General features: G+C 37.1%; 1 protein-coding gene across 2 annotated transcripts in view; it reads right to left on the reverse strand.

The window, feature by feature from the left end:
• Positions 1 to 1,674: 1,674 nt before the first annotated feature.
• LOC126273816 (transcription elongation factor SPT6) overlaps positions 1,675 to 20,862 on the reverse strand; it is a 144,858-nt gene continuing 125,670 nt past the window's right edge. For both annotated transcript variants that reach the window (XM_049977063.1, XM_049977062.1), the window contains 5 exons: positions 20,346 to 20,580; positions 20,090 to 20,241; positions 19,770 to 19,960; positions 18,227 to 18,361; positions 1,675 to 3,619 (listed from right to left, as the gene is read on the reverse strand). In XM_049977063.1, coding sequence (XP_049833020.1) covers positions 3,322 to 3,619; positions 18,227 to 18,361; positions 19,770 to 19,960; positions 20,090 to 20,241; positions 20,346 to 20,580 — 1,011 coding nt within the window. In that variant the 3' untranslated portion in view covers positions 1,675 to 3,321. The remainder of the gene's footprint in view (positions 3,620 to 18,226; positions 18,362 to 19,769; positions 19,961 to 20,089; positions 20,242 to 20,345; positions 20,581 to 20,862) is intronic.

Raw genomic sequence — 20,862 nt, forward strand, 5'->3', positions numbered from 1 at the left:
AATGTCTATTGTTAGTTGGTACCCAACTGTGTACATGCGATCATTATGTCAGTGTATCCACATGTGAACTTACAAACTGATCAACATATTTGTTCGTCACATTAATTATTATTGTTAACAGTCTGCCATCAAGAACAAATGTGAAAATATCAAGAGCACCCTTGAAGCTGTGTAAAACTCTAAATGCACTTTGTATGGTCTTCTGAATGTTGCAAACTGTGGGCCCAATCACCATTCATCGAGCAAGCAGCCCAAACACAGTTCGTTGAGCAAGGTTGAGGGGAGATATATTTTTTGTGGAGAGAAACTATACAATGTAAAGATATTCTTTATAACCATGGATACATTACCTAATTAAGATTAGAAAAGACTCTGGTTCAAAGATGAAATACTACTTTTGTCTCTGCTGTTGAAGAATTAAGTTGCTTAGCTGTTCTGAGGCACTAAGTATTTGATGTACATATTTTTTTATAATACACGGCAAAAAGTTAATGTCTCCTGTTCTTATTCAAAATCTCTCCCTCCCTGTACAAATATTTATGTGAAAAATAAATATTTAAAGTGGTTTGTGTAGAAGATCGCCCATCTGGCTCTCTTTTGTTGTAATGGCAGACAGGTTGCTATTATGTAATACTTAATTAAATATTGGGCTTCACTCTCAAGTTAACATTATAAATACTTTGAATATTGATAATAATTTCCAGGCATTAACATTAGCAAAGTTCATTTCATCAAAATTTTAATAGAATTGCATGGCTAGATTTAACTGCAATATAAGTGACAAGACTTAGGTTTGCTTCACGATATCTCTGAGTTTGAAATTGAATTCATTTGTGTCAAGGAAATGTTTTAACTTAAAATTAACCCAGTGAGATATCAATGAAATTATTTATCGTGAGTACAAATCCTTACGCTACGGTAGGTGGTTATATATTCTCTCAAACCATTACAAGCACAACTGTACCCATTTTTACTAATGTTAGTGCCTGCATAGCAACCTTGATTGTTGTCAGCATTTACAAGCATGCAGAATACACGTGACGCTAACAGTGTATTACCTTAGGGGGAAAAAAAGGATAGGTATATGCGCGCGCGCGCGCACACGCAGGCGCACACACACACACACACACACACACACACACACACACACACACACACACACACACACACACACACCAGACACTAGCAGTTGTGTGTGTGTGTGTGTGTGTGTGTGTGTGTGTGTGTGTGTGTAAGTAAGTCTTTCCGCTCCGGGGATTGGAATGACTACTTACCCTCTCCCTTAAAACCCACATCTTTTCCTCTTTCCTGAATAAGCAACCGTTGGTTGCCGAAAGCTAGAAATTTTGTGTGTGTGTTTGTGTGTTATTTTATTGTGCCTGTCTACCGGCGCTTTCCCGCTTGGTAAGTCTTGGAATCTTGGTTTTAATATATTTTTCCCATGCGGAAGTTTCTTTCTATTTCATTAACAGTGTGTTAAATATCTTTTGTCTTTTTTTTCCAACAATCCTGACCACATCTTATATTAAAATCAAAACACTTTAATACCAAAGAAGATAGAGAGATGATATACAACCAGTAAGCAGAGATTCCAGCATGGTGAAAACTGAAATAAAATGAACATCTTACTTAATAATGATAGAGACCAGATGTGGTTCATCAAGTTTTACGCAATAATTTCCAAGGCTTTATTATTTTCTTGGACAAACAATGTCAATAGAATTGCCAGAAGCCTGCTTTTGCACTTTATTATGACGTTTAATTAGTATGAACTGTACAACACTAAAAAATGTTTTAAAAAAGAGGACAGTTCTACAATTAAAAACTTTGGAGCACATAGTGCCCACATTAATCCCAAGCTTGAATTCAGCAGATAACAGGCAACAGGAAAAATCAAACTTTTAGTTTCAAAATTCCTCACACAAAATGAAAGTTTCCTCAGTTAACGACAAATTACATATGAGGTGTAGTAAGAGTGACAGCAAAATTTAGCTACTACACTCTCACTGGCAAATACTTTCTTCTCTGCACACATGACTAAAACAAGGCAGAGGAGGAGAGGACACTACATAACATATAAGATTTATTTGATTGATTGAATTTGCTGTGACCAGAAAATCTGGAGAAGACTAAATCAAATAAACTTACAAACTTGGTGTAATTAACATCCAGAGGAAAAAAAAAAATACTTTTAAGACAGGATGGAAAAAATATCTTATGTAATACACTTCTACACAAAAGTTATAACATTTGAATGTTGGACAAATCTGTATATGTTATGAAAGAATAAAGGGCAGTTTGGACTGAGAACAATATGACCGAAGTAAAAAAAGAGGGAGCAATATATTTAATCTGACAATATGAGAGACAGGAGAGGCACACCTGCTAATGACAATTTGAGACAGGAGTGATTATTGCCCCCATCCCCTCTCTACCAATGAAAACAAGAGAACATAGGATCTCTCATATTCCGAAAGCATGAGATTAAATGAGCAATATTTTCTATTTGCACACAAGTGCATAACCCCTTATGTGACTGCCCTTTTCTAAGGAATCTGTAAGTGAAAGCTCTTCCATCTCTCACGGAGTCATCTAGAAAGTAAAATGTATAAAATTATTACTAAAACAAGTATAAAACTGTTTATGTATCAAAGCTATTTGTTAAGTGGCACAAATGAGAACACATTAATTTGACTGTGAAAGTATTATGAATGTAACACGAGTTTATTCTACATGAAAATATGAAATGCGTTGTTTGTGAAAGAACACATCTAGTATAATGTAGTGAAGGTTATTATTGCTTTTGAATGTTGTGTGACCATTAGCAGTGACAATAAATGTGCTTCTTTACCAATACAATACAAATCAAATGCCACTATCTGAGGAAACTTTTCAAACTATCCAAATATTTCACAAATTTCAGTAAAAAATAAATAATAATTCTCATGTAAACCAGGAGAATGGTCCTTCTGCACATACAGAATATTTAACATTTGTACAAAAATCAAATTCTTTTTGATAAAAATCATAAAATCATTATACCTTTAAACAAAAGCTTAATCCACATTTATACAAAACAAATTATATATCTTTATTACAAAAGATATCTTATAAAAACAACTTCTTTTCAGACTCAGGATAATCTGAAGCTGGTAAGTTACTATCTGAAGCCAAACAGCACACTCCAAATACTTTTTAAGGAGGCATAAATCTTAAGCACATTGTTTTCACCCAGTTTTTAAATATCACTGGAACAGCACAGTTAGTGGTGTTTTGCAAATGAATTCACAGCAGTAACTGACATTGTAATCTGTTAAAACACTAGTTTTCATCATATAGTGGCGTAGCATCACCACTCAAAGAACTTTCAATCATAGAATGTGGGCTAGTGTTAGTGCGGGGTGTAGATCGAAGGCTGTCACGTCCTGATCCTGATGTACTTCTTGGTGATTTCATATTGTTTACTGACAACCCATAAGCTAAACGGCTATTGTTCGATCTGACACTTATGTTAAAGCTGCTACTGCCACTACTGTTGCTTCTTGGTGTAGCTCGGCCAGCCTCATCAAACTGAGGAGTTGTCTTCCTTATATCATCAAATCGTGGTGTTGAACCTCCACTGTAATTAAAAGAGATACTCATATGAAAACTTAAGTACTAGAGCAATTTATTTTTGCAGCATACAGTATCATTAAGAAAACTAAGTTATAAATAGGGCATAAACTAACTTTATCTAAATTTACACGACTACTTGTAATTCACACTTTGAGCTTGACACAGGGTTCATTGAATCACACTCAGAATATTTCTTGACTGGGTCACTCAGGAGAGGTCAGTAACTTTGAACATGGACTACTAACTGGATGTCACCTGAGTAACCTTGGAAAAACAAACACCTACATCTTTCTGTGTTAGCTACCTTACTTTGTAACAATCATTTCTCACTATTTATAGTGGAAGTCAACCCAAAATATTTTCACATTCAGAGGAGAAAACTGGTGATTGAATCCCACTGCAACAAAAAACACACACTTTTCAGATTATCACCACAACTCATGTATCATATCTGTAACATTCTCTCCTCCATTTTGTGATAATATGGATTATAAACAAATGAATAATTACATTATTGCCAACAGTAGTAATCCACAAAACTACTCTCTCCTCTCACCATTAAATTTAATAACTGTTGGATGGTGAGAACGAGTAATCCATTAAATAATGGGACAACATTTTTAAATGGGTTTGTCATGATATTACAGCAACAGTGGAATAACCACCAATGATATCTGGGAAAGTATAAAACAGTCAGTAGAAAACTATAACTAAAGGGTTTCAAGTATTATGTAATACTTTTGCAAGTATTTAACATATCAGAGAAAGTATTTTAGCTGAGATGGGAATCATTTCAGAATACAGTTTTATGAAATTGAAGCTAATAAATGATGGTAATTCTTTGTTTTGAAAACATTTTAGACCACTAGATTTCATGCAAGGCAGACCCACCATTATAAAAGGACGTGGTGAGTATTATGTTGTCAGTGCAGAAGCAGTAACAACAGCACAATGGGTCACTCAGGAGAGCTCAGTAACTTTGAACACGGACTACTAATTGGCTGTCACCTGAGTAACAAATCCACCAGGTATATTTCTGCCCTTCTAAAGTTGTCCAAGTTGATAGTTGGTGATGTGACTGAGAAGCAGAACAAGCAGTCTTCATGTAGTGATGGACGAACTGTCAAATATTTTGGACGGTGCTTGTAAAAAATAACATGAAATTAGTAGAAGGAATAACTTGAAGTTAAAAAGTGCCCCCAGTAGATCAGTTAGCAAGATGTGTGTAGGGGGTTAAAAGGAACGGGGTACAATGGTCGAGCAGTCCCCTCAAAAGCCACATGTTTCTGGAGTCAATGTTATGCGACACATGAGGTGGTGTGAATAATTATGCCACTGGATGGTGGATGACTGCAAACAAGTGACTTGGGAGTGATGAATCACACTACAGATTGTGGAAATTTGGTGGAAGGGTTTGGGTTTGAGAGATGAACAGTTCCGAGATGATAACTGACTATATCAGCATGATACTGCACCCTGTCATAAAGCAACATTTGTGAGCAAAGGTCAAGGGGCAATAACATTCATGAAATGCACTGTCCTGCTCAGAACCCTGACCTAAACCCCATAGAACACCTCTGAGATGAGTTAATATGTTGAGTTATCACCAGACTCCAGAGTCCAAAGACCATTACCTTATTTGGTTTTGTCTCTTGGGGAAGAATGGACTGCCATTTATCTACAGACATTAATGTCCTGTAATAGATCTATGGAAATCTAAAACACGCAACCTCAAAAAATAAAGTTACATAATTAATTTTTTGTTTGTTTGTTTGTTTTCAGGAGCTTGACTGTCATATAACAGTGCCATCGCATGCTGCTAGAGGAGTGAAAACAAAATGTTGCACACATTAAATGCAGGGCTATTACGAATGATTGAAGCGATTTCATAAATTCACTGTAGCTCCATTCATTGACATATGGTCAGGACACACTACAGATACGTAGAAAAACTCAAAGTTTTGTTCGGCTGAAGCCGCACTTCAGGTTTCTGCTGCCAGAGTGCTCGAGAGCGCAGTGAGGCAAAATGGCGACAGGAGCCGAGAAAGCATATTTCGTGCTTGAAATGCACTCACATCAGTCAGTCATAACAGTGCAACGACACTTCAGGACGAAGTTCAACAAAGATCCACCAACTGCTAACTCCATTCGGGGATGGTATGCACAGTTTAAAGCTTCTGGATGCCTCTGTAAGGGGAAATCAACGGGTCGGCCTGCAGTGAGCGAAGAAACGGTTGAAACACGTACGGGCAAGTTTCACGGGTATCCCACGGAAGTCGACGAATAAAGCAAGCAGGGAGCTAAACGTACGACAGCCGACGGTTTGGAAAATCTTACGGAAAAGGCTAAAGCAGAAGCCTTACCGTTTACAATTGCTACAAGCCCTGACACCTGATGACAAAGTCAAACGCTTTGAATTTTCGGCACGGTTGCAACACCTCATGGAAGAGGATGCGTTCAGTGTGAAACTTGTTTTCAGTGATGAAGCAACATTTTTTCTTAATGGTGAAGTGAACAGACACAATGTGCGAATCTGGGTGGTAGAGACTCCTCACGCATTCGTGCAGCAATTTCGCAATTCACCAAAAGTTAATGTGTTTTGTGCAATCTCACGGTTTAAAGTTTACGGCCCCTTTTTCTTCTGCGAAAAAAACGTTACAGGACACGTGTATCTGGACATGCTGGAAAATTGGCTCATGCCACAAATGGAGACCAACAGCGCCGACTTCATCTTTCAACAGGATGGTGCTCCACCGCACTTCCATCATGATGTTCGGCATTTCTTAAACAGGAGATTGGAAAACAGATGGATCGGTCGTGGTGGAGATCATGATCAGCAATTCATGTCATGGCCTCCACGCTCTCCCGACTTAACCCCATGCGATTTCTTTCTGTGGGGTTATGTGAAAGATTTAGTGTTTGAAACTCCTCTACCAAGAAACGTGCCAGAACTGCGAGCTCGCATCAACGATGCTTTCGAACTCATTGATGGGGACATACTGCGCCAAGTGTGGGAGGAACGTGATTATCAGCTTGATGTCTGCCGAATCACTAAAGGGGCACATATTGAACATTTGTGAATGCCTAAAAAAGCTTTTTGAGTTTTTGTATGTGTGTGCAAAGTACTGTGAAAATATCTCAAATAATAAAGTTATTCTACAGCTGTGAAATCGCTTCAATCATTTGTAATAACCCTGTAGAATACTGTGTGGTAACTATTTTCTGTATTTGAAGGGGTGTAATGCTGCAACAATCCATGCAAGTAGAGGTCCCCAGTGGTGGGATCAACTTTCTGAAACTCCCATTCATCCTGGTAGGACCTTATTTGCAAGCTACTACCAAAAATATTTTTTGAATTGTGTGTGATACCCAACAGCATTAGAATAGTAGTAATATACTGATACGCCCCTGGTATAGGGGTATCATCTTTGAGTAATCAAAATGTTCATGGGCCTGGGTTCAAAACCCACCATTGCTTAATTTTTGATTAATAATTAGCATGAACCTTGCCGTTGGAGGGGAGGCTTGCGTGCCTCAGTGATACAGATGGCCGTACCGTAGGTGCAACCACAATGGAGGGGTATCTGTTGAGAGGCCAGACAAACATGTGTTTCCTGAAGAGGGGCAGCAGCCTTTTCAGTAGTTGCAGGGGCAACAGTCTGGATGATTGACTGATCTGGCCTTGCAACATTAACCAAAACGGCCTTGCTGTGCTGGTACTGCGAACGGCTGAAAGCAAGGGGAAACTACAGCCGTAATTTTTCCCGAGGACATGCAGCTTTACTACAATTAGCATTGGTGGCCAAGGACTTCCAGCATGAGCAGTCACCCTCACTCAGCCAACGGCCTTGTCAAAGAGTGTGGAGGAGCAGACAGAGGTTCAAGGCACACTCTTGTCCTCAGGGTGGGAAACTGCCCCTAAATGCAGAAATATCAGCAATTCTCAATGGCATGAGGACGCAGAAGGCAATGGAAACCACTGCTTTAAAGACAAAAAAATGTGTATCCACAGGACATAAGGCCTGTAATTGAAGAAGTGTCATGATGATCTCTCCATTGGCAAAAGATTCCGGAATAGTCACCCATTCGGATCTCTGGGAGAGGAGTGCCAACGGGGAGGTAACCATGAGAAAAAGACTGAATAACCAACGAAAGGATAACGTTCTACAAGTCGGGGCATGGAATGTCAGAAGCTTGAACATGGTAGGGAAGCTAGAAAATGTGAAAAAGGAAATGATAAAACTCAATCTAGATATAGTAGAGGGTCAGTGAAGTGAAATGGAAACGAGAAGAATTTCTGGTCAGGTGAGTACAGGGTTAATATCAGCAGCAGCAGCAGCAGCAGAGAATGGTATAACGGGAGTAGGATTCATTATGAATAGGAAGGTAGGGGAAGGTAGGGCAGAGAGAGAGTTACTGTGAACTTTTCAGTGACAGAATTGTTCATATCAGAATCGACAGCAAACCAACATCGACAGTGAGGGTTTGGGTATGCACGATGACGTTGCAAGCTGAAGATGATGAGACAGAAAAAGTATATGAGGATACTGAAAGGGTAATACAGGTGTACAGGGAAATGAAAATTTAATCGTCATGGGGGACTGGAATGCAATTGTAGGGGAAGGAGTAGAAGAAGAGGTTACAGGAGAATATGGGCTTGGGACAAGGATTGAGAGAGGAGAGAGACTTAAATTTCATCTAGTAATAGCAAATACTTTGCTCAAGAATGACAAGAGGAGAAGGTATACTTGGAAAAGACCGGATGATGTGGGAAGATTTGAGTTAGGTTACATCTTGGTCAGACAGAGATTCCAAAATTAGATATTGGATTGTAAGGCGTGCCCAGGAGCAGATTTAGACTCCGATTATAATGTAGTAGTGATCAAGAGTAGGCTCACGTTTAAGAGATTAGTCAGGAAGACTCAATACGCAAAGAAGTGGGATGCTAAGTACTAAGGAATGATGAGATACGCTTGAAGTTCTCTAAGGCTATAGATACAGCAATAAGGAATAACTCAGTAAGCAATACAGCTCTCTAAAAAGAGCAATCATAGAAATTGGAAAGAAAAACATAGGGAAAAAGCAGGTAACTGCGAAGAAACTATGGGGAACAGAAGAAACACTTCAGTTGCTCGATAAAAGAAGGAAATACAAAAATTAAGGAATACAAAAATACATGTTGTTGAGGAATTAAATAAATAGGAAGTGCAGGGAAGCTAAGATAAAAAGACTGCATAAAAAATGTGAATACACTAAAATATAAATGACTGTTGGAAGGGCTGACTCAGCATATAGGAAAGTAAACATAATCTTCGGTGAAATTAAAAGCAACGGCGGTAACACTAAAAGTGCAACGGGTATTCCACTGTTAAATGCAGAGGTGAGATCGGATTGATGGAAAGAGTACATTGAAGGCCTCTATGAGGGGGAAGATTTGTCTGATGTGAAAGAAGAAGAAACAGGAGTCGATTTAGAAGAAATAGGGGATCCAGTATTAGAGTCAGAATTTAATAGAGCGTTCAAAGACTTATGATCAAATAAGGCAAAAGTGATAGATAACATTCCTTCAGAATTTTTAAAATCATTGCGGTGAAGTGGAAACAAAACAACTATTCACATTAGTGTGTAGAATGTATGAGTCTGGACACATACCATCTGACTTTCGGAAAAATATTACCCACACAATTCTCAAGACTGCAAGAGCTGCCACATGCAAGAATTACCACACAATCAGCTTAACAGCTCATGCATCCAAATTGCTGACAAGAATAATACATAGAAGAATGGAAAAGAAAACTGAGGATGTGATAGACGATGATCACTTCAGCTTTAGTAAAGGTAAAGGTGCTAAAGAGGCAATACTTATGTTGCATTTGATTATGGCAGCAAGACTACAGAAAAATCAAGCAATTGTTGACCTGGAAAAGCATTTGACAATGTAAACTGGTGCAAGATTCTTAAAATCCTGAGAAAAATTGGCGTAAGCTATAGGGAAAGACTGGTAATGCAGAATATGTACAAGAGCCAAGAGAGAGTAATAAGAATGGATGACCAAGAACAAAGTGCTCCTATGAAACAGGGTGTAAAACAGGGATGTACTCTTCTGCCCCTACTGTTCAATCTGTGTATCGAAGAAGGAAGATGGAAATAAAAAAAAAAAGGTTCAGGAGTGGAATTAAAATTCAGGGGGAAATGATATCAATAATACCATTCACTGCTGACATTGCTATCCTGACAAAGTGAAGAAGAATTACATGATCTGCTGAATGGAATGAACAGTAGCAGAAACGATAACAGTGAGAAATTTAGCATAAGGATTGATGGTCATGAAGTAGATGAAGTTAAGGAATTCTACTACCTAAGCAGCAAAATAATCAATGATGGATGGAGCAAAGAGGACATCAAAAGCAGACTAGCACTGTCAAAAAGGGCATGCCTGGGCAAGAGAAGTCTACTAATATCAAACATAGGCCTTAATTTGAGGAAGAAATTTCTGAGAATGTACGTTTGGAGCACAGCATTGTATGGCAGTGAAACATGGACTGTGGGAAAACTGAAACAGAAGTTAATGAAAGCATTTGAGATGTGACGCTACAGATGAATGTTGAAAATTAGGTGGACTGATAAGGTGAGGAGGTTCTGTGCAGAATCAGAGAGGAAAGGAATATGTGGAAAACACTGACCAGAAGACACGATGGGATGATACGACATCTGTTAAGACATCAGGGAGTGACTTCCATGGTACTAGAGGGAGCTGTAGAAGGCAAAAACTGTAGAGGAAGACAGAAATTGGAATACATTAAGCAAATAATTGATGACACAGGTTGCAAGTGCTCCTTTGAGATGATGAGGTTGGTACAGTACAGGAAATTGTGGCGGGTGCATCAAATCACTCAGAAGACTGATGACTCAAAAAAATCATATTGACTGGTTAAATGGTGCGATGGAAAGGGTAGGCCTTGGCATACAGAAGGTTATGGGCTTGAATCTCATCAGGCAATAAAAATCCTTTTTCTATTTTTAAATTTTTATTTAATTTACAGAGATGATCGTTTTTATTTCTATTGCTTTGTTACATTGTTTTAATCATCATATGAACTTAATTTGCTCTCATTTTTTCTTCCTATCACTCTTTTTTCACTTGAAATCTTTGAGATTAATTTTATGCTATAATTTGATTTTTTCTGTTTTATAATCATGTTTTTTTTAGCTATGTTATTACATTCATTATTTGTGTTTCTCATTTTTCTTGAATTTTGTTTTCCTTTTAATCCCTTCTTTCATTTTAGCCTTCATCTACATTATTTTGCCCATAGTGTAATAGGCATTTAGGCTATGTTTTAAATGTTTGTATGATGATTACCTTAAAAATTACTTATCTTCTAACAAAAACACATATTCGAATATTTGACATACTACATAGTCAATATAGATAGATTATTTTGTATTTTTTTGTAACCAATAGTTCGACATTTTCAAATATTTAAATATTGTAATAGATAAATATAATTAAATTCCCATTCACAAAAATTCCAATTGGAAAAAATGATATAAAGAAAAAGTGAGAACAAATGAAAAAAATTCATATGATGATTAGGATGTGACACAGGAATAGGAATAAAAAAAGTTTTAACCAAGTAATTGAATAAAAATAATGATCAAAGTCATTTCACTAACAATTTAAAAAAAAAACATAAGGCATCTCATTATATTCTAAACCCTGACCTTCAGTATGCGATGTCCTTAGCCTAGTAATTACACAACACAATCAGTCTAGAAAATGGTCTCTCTTTTAACGCTACTGAGCAACACGTAAAATTCAATTTTTTCCCCCCCTCTTGTCGTCTATTACTCGCAAATCAGGGTTCACTGAGGTGAATGGCTCCAGGATGTGATAGCTGGGACCTTAAACCTACTTCATCATACAGATGGTTCCATAATACCTGGCAAATCGAGGTAGCAGTGAAGCGTTGCAGCTATGTCAAGCAACTTCCAGTTAACTTCTCTAGCCACCTAATCACCATGGATAAGTACTGTATGTTTCACTATGACTCCTAGACAAAAGAAGTGGTGACTAAAAATATATAAAAAAATCATATGTCTTGGACACTATGTCAGGGAGCTGATTTATATCCAAGGACCAGTACAGAACATTGCACACGTTGGTAAAGGGAAGAAGATAACAATTACAAGGTTTAGTTCTTTTCTCTAATTTCCAGTCTCAGAATTCATTTAGTTTCTCTCTCCCACTAAAGTTAAATGAGGAATATATATTCTCTTGTTTTCATTTTGTGCACAGCATGTACCTTGTGTACCTCTCATTGCAAAATTTTGAGCACAATTTGGAAAATGTGGTAAAGGGAAAGGCATAACTGCTACTCGATAAAACACAATGCCACATCCAGTGCTGCCAAACCCTTGGTATGAGTGATCACTAGTACAATTTCTTCAGGCAATTTTTCGTCGCCACTGTCTTCAATGGTTTCACAAACCATTTCACTTCGACAATTGCAAGATCGGTCACTTCAAACTGTTAATTCAGTCTAAAACATTCACATTTTCACATCCAGCTAGTTTTTTCATCTGTTCTGCCAACAGTAGGTCATCTTTGTCTGTACTACAGGTATCCATTTCATTCCATAAAAGCTGGTTCCAAGACATTCTTGTGTCTCTGCCTTTATTTTAGACCATGAATCAGCTACCCAGTAGACTATGTCTTTTATCATAGCTTTTTAAGAAATTCTTTGGTGGTTTCTTAACCTTCTGTTGTTTGTACAAGCATATGAGGCAAACAACAACGATACCTTTTTCAAGCATTGTAAAACACCTTGGTCCAAAGGCTGTATTAAATTCGTCACATTAAGGGTAAGAACAAAGTGCGAATACTGCCACAGTGTAATTCTTCCTCATCAGGGTGTGAACCAGTGCTGTCAAATATTAAGATTGCTTTGGAAGGCAAGCATTTTTTCATTAGGTATATTTTTGTTTCTGGAACAAAATCTTCAAAAAACCATTTCTTAAAAATAGTTTTATTCTACCAAGCAGATTTTTGGTGGACAGAAGTAACCAACAGTGCAGAAGCAGAGATTCCAAGACTTACCAAGCGGGAAAGCGCCGGCAGACAGGCACATGAACAAAACACACAAACACACACACAGAATTACTAGCTTTCGCAACCGATGGTTGCTTCTTCAGGAAGGAGAAGGAAAGACGAAAGGATGTGGGTTTTAAGGGAGAGGGTAAGGAGTCATTCCAATCCCGGGAGCGGAAAGACTTCCCTTAGGGGAAAAAAAGGACAGGTGTACACTCGCGCGCGCGCGCGCGCGCGCACACACACACACACACACACACACACACTGAAGCTGCTGGTGATAGGGAAGTCTGCTTATATATATATATATATATATATATATATATATATATATATATATATATTAAAAACAAAGATTCCAAGACTTACCAAGCGGGAAAGCGCCGGCAGACAGGCACATGAACAAAACACACAAACACACACACAGAATTACGAGCTTTCGCAACTGGCAGTTGCTTCGTCAGGAAAGAGGGAAGGAGAGGGAAAAATGAAAGGATGTGGGTTTTAAGGCAGAGGGTAAGGAGTCATTCCAATCCCGGGAGCGGAAAGACTTCCCTTAGGGGAAAAAAAGGACAGGTGTACACTCACACACACACACACACACACACACACACACACACACACACACACATATCCATCCGCACATACACAGACACAAGCAGACATATTTAAATATGTCTGCTTGTGTATTAAATATTTAAATATGTCTGCTTGTGTATGTGTATGTGCGGATGGATATGTGTGTGTGTGTGTGTGTGTGTGTGTGTGTGTGTGTGTGTGTGTGTGCGAGTGTACACCTGTCCTTTTTTTCCCCTAAGGGAAGTCTTTCCGCTCCCGGGATTGGAATGACTCCTTACCCTCTGCCTTAAAACCCACATCCTTTCATTTTTCCCTCTCCTTCCCTCTTTCCTGACGAAGCAACTGCCAGTTGCGAAAGCTCGTAATTCTGTGTGTGTGTTTGTGTGTTTTGTTCATGTGCCTGTCTGCCGGCGCTTTCCCGCTTGGTAAGTCTTGGAATCTTTGTTTTTAATATATTTTTCCCATGTGGAAGTTTCTTTCTATTTTATATATAAGCTTAGCAGACTTCCCTATCACCAGCAGCTTCAGTTTATGGTCCAAGATTTTCTTCCTCTATAATTTTTCTTAATTTCTCACAAAATTGTGTAACAGTTTGAGAACCTGCAGAAAGTTTTTCATCACAAATTTCCAGCCACCTTAGACCATATCACTTCTTCTCCCATCCAGCCATTCTGACCTTGCAGTAAAATTGTCCTAACCTTCCTTTAACTCATGTCTAAAAAATACAGCTTTTTCTTGCACAATAGGCTCTGAAACTGGACTTCCTTTTTGTCTTTGCTGAGTAAACAAAACAAACAAAACTTCTCTCATCTTTTCTTATTTAGCTTTCCTCTCTGACTTCCGTTCGAATGATGAAATAGAACACTTGTTTAAAGAAAACTTCTCAATTTTGTCTCTGTTTCTATGCCAATCTCAAACTGTCACTTCACCAACTCCATACTCAGCAGCAAGGTTTTTTCTTTTTCTTTTTAAAAGGTTTCTCTTTTGTCTAGTCTTTTCGAAACCTCCAGTTTCTCATTCAATGGCACTAAGTTTCTCTAACTCCTACCACTCACTGTAATGTATGAATTTAAACATTAAGAAACACACAGTTACATGTTTACAGTACACTGAACACGTGTACAACACTTTAACATTACACAGGTGGGCTCACTACAGTACAGATGTTACTATACTACCACTGCAGTACAAACAACAATGGTATTTCACTGTTGTAAAATTAGTACTGTAATGTTACTTAGGCCTACTGTATTTTAATGACCACTGTTGCTGAGTAGCCGCAGCAGTAAGGGTAACAAGGATGGTATGCACTGTACAACTGATTGTCAGGTGGTCCCAATTAGTAAAGGGTCAACAGAGAAAGAGCGAGGGCACTCCTTGAAACCTAATGGTACTTTTCCATCTGTAATAAAAATACATTAGCAGTCTGAGGCCAAGGTTATTTTTGTGCATTATGAACAAAAAGCCCAAGTGGAACAGTTTTACCTGTATTGTACATGGAAAATTGGAAGGAAGTTCAAAATGTAACACATTCGATAGTGTGTAAAATGTACATGTGGACAACATACGAAAACGGGTTTTTACTTCAGTTTTCTGTAACATTTTAATTTTCTTAAGACCAGCTTGAATTTCGAAATACCACATATCCAATTACCGGGGCTCTACTGTGTATATTACTGACTACTGACCTTCCTTTTCCTTCATAATCTTCTCCTCTATCTTACTTCATAAAATGTAGGATTATAGAGTTTAATGGACTGTCAACAACAAGATCATTAGGGACAGAGTACAAGCTCAAATGGGGAAGGATGAGGCAAGACATTGGGTCATATCTTTTTCAAAGGAACCACCCCCACACTTGCAAACCATTGAAATCTAATTCTAGATGGCTGGGTGGGGATTTCAACCACCATTCTTCGCATCGAGGGCCAGTGTCATACCACTGCACCACTTTGACTGTGTTCATATAAGGATAAGAATTAATCTTTCTAATACAGTGAGAGAGAGAAAGTTATAAAAAAGAAATTAAAAAAAAAACCACATGCATTAGTCTTCAATAGTATGAAAGCAGCATTACAGTTTTTCTTAGAAGCTGCCCAAAGCAAATTAGACAAAGACTATATATCAATGATAGCTGACATTAACCTATAGTATTATGTATTTTTCTCTGAAAGTATAGCAATTACACAATCTCTATTCAAAATAAACCAAACACACATTTTTAAATGTAATTAATTTGTAAAGTTTTTTCCCTCACCCGGGTCAACTAGAACACATATTTTGTTCATCTCAGAAAGCAAAACAAAACAATAACTGAAGATAACTCTTCCTTATGAAAGTATTATTGAGATCAATATTATAAGATTAGTTTTTTAATGTGAAAGGTTTTATTTTGTATTAGTTAATGTTCTTAATGTTTATCTTATAATGATGCAAAGGGCCCTTACTGTGGGGCAAGGGAGTGAGGGAGGTAATTGAACAGTCCTGAACTGTAGTAGGAAATGCTCTAATACTACAGCCACTTAGTTAAAATAATGCTTATTTTAGCAATATTTGTCTTTCAACAATATTTATATATTTGCCATTTAACACAAACACAAAAACTTGGCTGACGAAAAATCAAACAGTGTTCACCTTAACAATGTATTATAAAAAATTCCAGATACTAATCTATAAGGAAAGGAAAATTAGGGTTTCATTTCCCATAAACATTTAAATCATTAAGAATCAGGCTGGACCAGAAGATAAGTAGTATAGTCTTTTATATTAAAATAAAATAAATCCAGAACTATCCTGACATAATATAAGAAAATCATGTAAAACCAAAATGTGGATGGCTACACAGGAATTTGAACACTTCCAAATGCCTTGACTACTTTGTCATACTGGTGGATAGGCTCTTACACAACACTGAGAGGAGTAGTACAAGCATTTCTAAGGAACTATTTGTAAGATTTTATTAGTGCAGATCTATTTTTGAACCTAAATTATGTCCTTATCAGAATAATCAGTTCATCTGGCATTTGAATACAGTATACTACAGCCCTGGAGTCACTGTCCTACAGATGACAATAACAATCATACCTCATGATAGAAATTTTCTGAACGGGAACATGAACAACACCAGATGCCTATGGACTCAAATGTATCTTACTTTGAAGACACCTACCATTAACTGAACTTATTTGGAATGCACACAAATATGCATCATCACATTTTAGAAAAAGTAATTTACAGGCAGCTTCTCAACCATCTGACCACAAATAACATATTATCAAGAACACAGTTTGGATTTCTGAAGGGTTCTGATATCAAAAGGCTATTTACACCTACAGTGAAAATGTACTTAATTCATTGAATAGCAAGTTACAAGCAGCAGGTATTTTCTGTGATTTGTCAAAGACATTTGATTGTGTAAACCACAACATCCTTTTACATAAATTAGAATTCTATGGTGTCACGGGCAGTGCTGCAAAATGGTTCAAGTCATACCTCGCTAACAGGAAACACAGGGTGTCAGTGCAAGGGACTAGTGAATTAAGTCATCAGTCATCATCAGAATGGAAAGAAATTACATGTGGTGTCCCACAAGGATCCATCTTAGGGCCATTGCTTTTTCTTGTGTACGTTAATGACCTCTCATCAGTTACACTGCCAGAAGCAGAGTTCGTTTTCTTTTCAGATGACACAAGTATTGCAATAAATAGTATGTCGAGTGTAGTTCTAGAAAGATCTGCTAATGATATTTTCATGGATATTAATAAATGGTTTAAAGCCAACTCACTGACATTAAACTTCGAAAAGACTCACTATATGCAATTCAGAACATGTAAGAGGTTTCCACCCAGCATATGCATAAAGTACGAAGAAGAGCAGATAGAAGAGGTTGACAGTCTTAAATTCCTGGGATTACAACTTGATAATAAATTCAGTTGGGAGGAGCACATCACAGAACTGCAGAAACACCTTAACAAATCTGTATCTGCAATTCGAGTGTTAGCAGACATAGGGGACATAAAAGTGAAAAAGCTTGCATACTTTGCCTACTTTCATTGTCATATGGAATAATATTTTGGGGTAACTCTTCAAGTCAAACAAAAGTTTTCAGAGTCCAAAAGTGTGTAATACGTATTATTTGTGGAGTAAACTCATGGACGTCTTGTAGAAACCTCTTCAAAGAACTGGGTATACTAACTACTGCCTCTCAGTATATTTACTCCTTAATGAAATTTGTCCTAAATAATATATATCTTTTTCCAACGAACAGCTCAGTTCATACATACAATACCAGGAACAAAAATGATCTGCACAAGGACTTAAAAGCACTTACTTTCGTTCAAAAAGGGGTCCACTACTCAGGAACACTCATCTTCAATAATTTGCCATCAAACATAAAAAAATTTGTTACAAATAGAGATCAGTTTAAAAGGAGCCTGAAAGACTTACTAGTGGCCAACTCCTTCTACTCCATTGACGAATTTTTTAATAGAAACAAATGATATGTTGTATATATTTATACTATTAGTATTGTTATTTCAGCTTAAAAAAAAAATAAAAAATAAAGGTGACATGTTCCACATCGACGAAGATCTCCTCAACACGGATCTATGGAACGAAAAACTAATCTAATCTAATCCTTTGTGTCAGGCTTCATACACAACATTTTCTGAAGGAGCACACGAACAGATCTGTAGTTACCTACTCTCTTCTTGCAGCTGATTTGCTTAATTTTGAGTGAACTTGTCACATGATTAGCACACACCTCAGCATCACATTTATATACCTTTACAAGTAATTACTTTGTGGTGCAAGCAGTCTTTACACTTTTCCTGCACAATCTCACACTATCATGATGAAATTTTATGAACAAATGTTTAAAACTAGCACTCGAAAAATGAAGTATACATTAAGGGACACATGATAAAAATCATTTCAACTTACCTGTGTTGACGTGGCGTTGTTCGACCATCTTGCCTTGGTGTTCCCAAACCTGCCTCACGATTTTTCAATTTTGCCCATGCTTCAGCAGCTTTTCTCCAGTCCATTGGCTCTGAGGTTTGTGGCGTAACTTGTGGCCTGTTGACAGTCAAATATTAATTAAAAGCTGAGAACAATCTGTAATGACTATAGCAAAAAACAGGGAAGCAAGTGAGTAGAAGTGCTTTGTAGATTACACTGTGAAAATGTTTCTACATGAATCAACAGTATCACTGATTACTGAAAAAACACTCAACAGTATTAGTAAGTTGTTTCTTATTACAAATGTTCATTGGCCAAGAATAAATAACTCAAAAGTTGTACAAATAATCAACACTTTCTTTTGTTTCAAATTAATGATTCACCAAATAAAATAAAAACTTTACCAATACCTGTGTTAATTTAATGCTAATGAATCATATCTATGGGGCTATATGAACAAGAGGATGGATGAATGAGAATGAAGAGTAAAGTATGATTGCTGAAAGTGTGTTCAGAACACAGAATTAAATAACAACACATCACTACAAAGACATCGCTTTTACACAAATAATTTGAGTTTCAGAAAGAAATTTCTGCACAATTAGATAATTTATAAATTATCTTAATGGATATCCTACATTTGATACAAATATATTACCTTACTGCCTATTAACTCAGTAAAAGTATCTCTCATTCAACTGAGAGGCCAAGTCAGTAATCAAACCTTACTGAACTTGTTACGAAAATGGCACACTGTACAACTAGAGGAAGTGAAACAAATCATTATTATTTTTACTACACTACACTTGGTTATATTGCACATGTAGGTAGAAGACTACAATATTTTTACAGAATGTGTGGAGAATTATGAATGGTGAAGTGTCATTCACATACATATTTAGAAATTATATATAATTTTTTTTTAAAACTTTGGAATTAAAAAATTGTTCCAAAAAAAACTGTTGCCTGACAACATGTTCCTGTGTTCCAACAGAGCATATACTAAACACATATGCAGCTTGAAATTCAATTACAGTCTTAGTTTTTGTTGTTAAAATTTTTTTGTGGTTCAACCACACATTAGTGAGTTCTACTGCAGTATAGGTTTATTCTTAAAAACTCTAAATGTATAAGATGTGATTAATGAAACATTGGTTCCCTTTTCAAAGTAGGCCTATATTCATAAGTGGAAAGGTCCATTGTCATATTCTCTATGTACAGCTCTGAAAGATATTTCATGTTCTCATTCTTCAAAATTTTTTCTCTGCTAACTGAGAATTCACTGTTCTCAAACCAAACAACGACGTTTTCCTCTTTCTCTGTAAAGGTATGAAATTATTTTGTCTCACAATACTGTATCCAGATCTATGTTGCATTTCCTATAAACAGTTATGAAAGGGAAATGTGCATTTCAAAAACTTCTCTATTAACACTGTATTTTGCATTCTTTTCATTGCTCATTAATTAATTGTTTTTATCAGTCCAATTTTTTTAAACTACTCAAATATATTCGAAATATACAAACCTTGGCTGTGGTGTATGTGGAGTATGTGCTGCTCTCTGAGAAGGTGTTCTATGAGATGGTGTTACAGAACCTGGATGCAAAAAGCCTCCTTGCGTGTGGGATGGTGTCTGCTGTCCATACCTAGGTGTCTGTGTCATATGTGGAGTATGGTAGGGAGTCATAAAAGGTGTTTGTCCAGACGGAGTGTATGGCTGAAAAACACAATTTTAACAATTAATAGCATTCTCTTTTCACTGAAAAGAGGGTGACAAATTCTAATCTGTGCTATAAATGCATTTACTTCATCTATATGCAACAGCAATTACTTGAGACTGACTTACGGTATTTGGATAAGTATGAACATTGGCTCCATAAGTACCGCCACCAGGAGTGTGAGGATAATGTGGCGTCTGGCTTGCAACTTGAGACAGACTATGCAGCATGTGTGTTGGCATATTCTGAGCAACCCTCTGTATTGCTTCTGGGTTCATGCCTGTGCAAGTAAAACACAAATAAAGAATTGTATGTACTTTGGTATTTGAAGGTAAGATTTATGAGAATTGAGTGCATTTTTAGTTTTAAAGAAGCTCAACCAACCAGCAATATTAATGTTTGGTGTCTGGTAAGGTGTTCTGTTGGTTGCAGCACCACGAGGTGTACTTGGTGTACCTGGCACTGGATCTCTGAAGTGTTCTTTAAACCAACGGAACAATGAACCTAGTGAATCAAACATCTGCTGTCTAAATCGAAATCCTTCCGGAGTCACAGTCACATATTCATGCCGACATCTTGTTCTTGGTAGGTACGACAGCAAAAATTTTCCAGGATAGCTCTGTAGAAAAAGATGCAAATTACACCACTTTAGAGGATTATCAGAAATAGCCACTCCCTGAACACACTTCATAGTTCTTTACTATATCGCTTTATACATTTATTCTGCACACATTCATGGAACAACTGTAAGATCTGCACACAGAAACATGCTATAGTCTTCCATATGTTTACATAAGAAACAGTACAGGTCACACAGGCACTGAACAGCTGCAACAAATGAGTTACACTTTTGATTATATTGGAAGAGGGAGATCACTATCAATGACAAAGACCAGATTAA

Source organism: Schistocerca gregaria, chromosome 1 (genome assembly GCF_023897955.1).
Source record: "Schistocerca gregaria isolate iqSchGreg1 chromosome 1, iqSchGreg1.2, whole genome shotgun sequence".
Classification (NCBI taxonomy): Eukaryota; Metazoa; Arthropoda; class Insecta; order Orthoptera; family Acrididae; genus Schistocerca; species Schistocerca gregaria.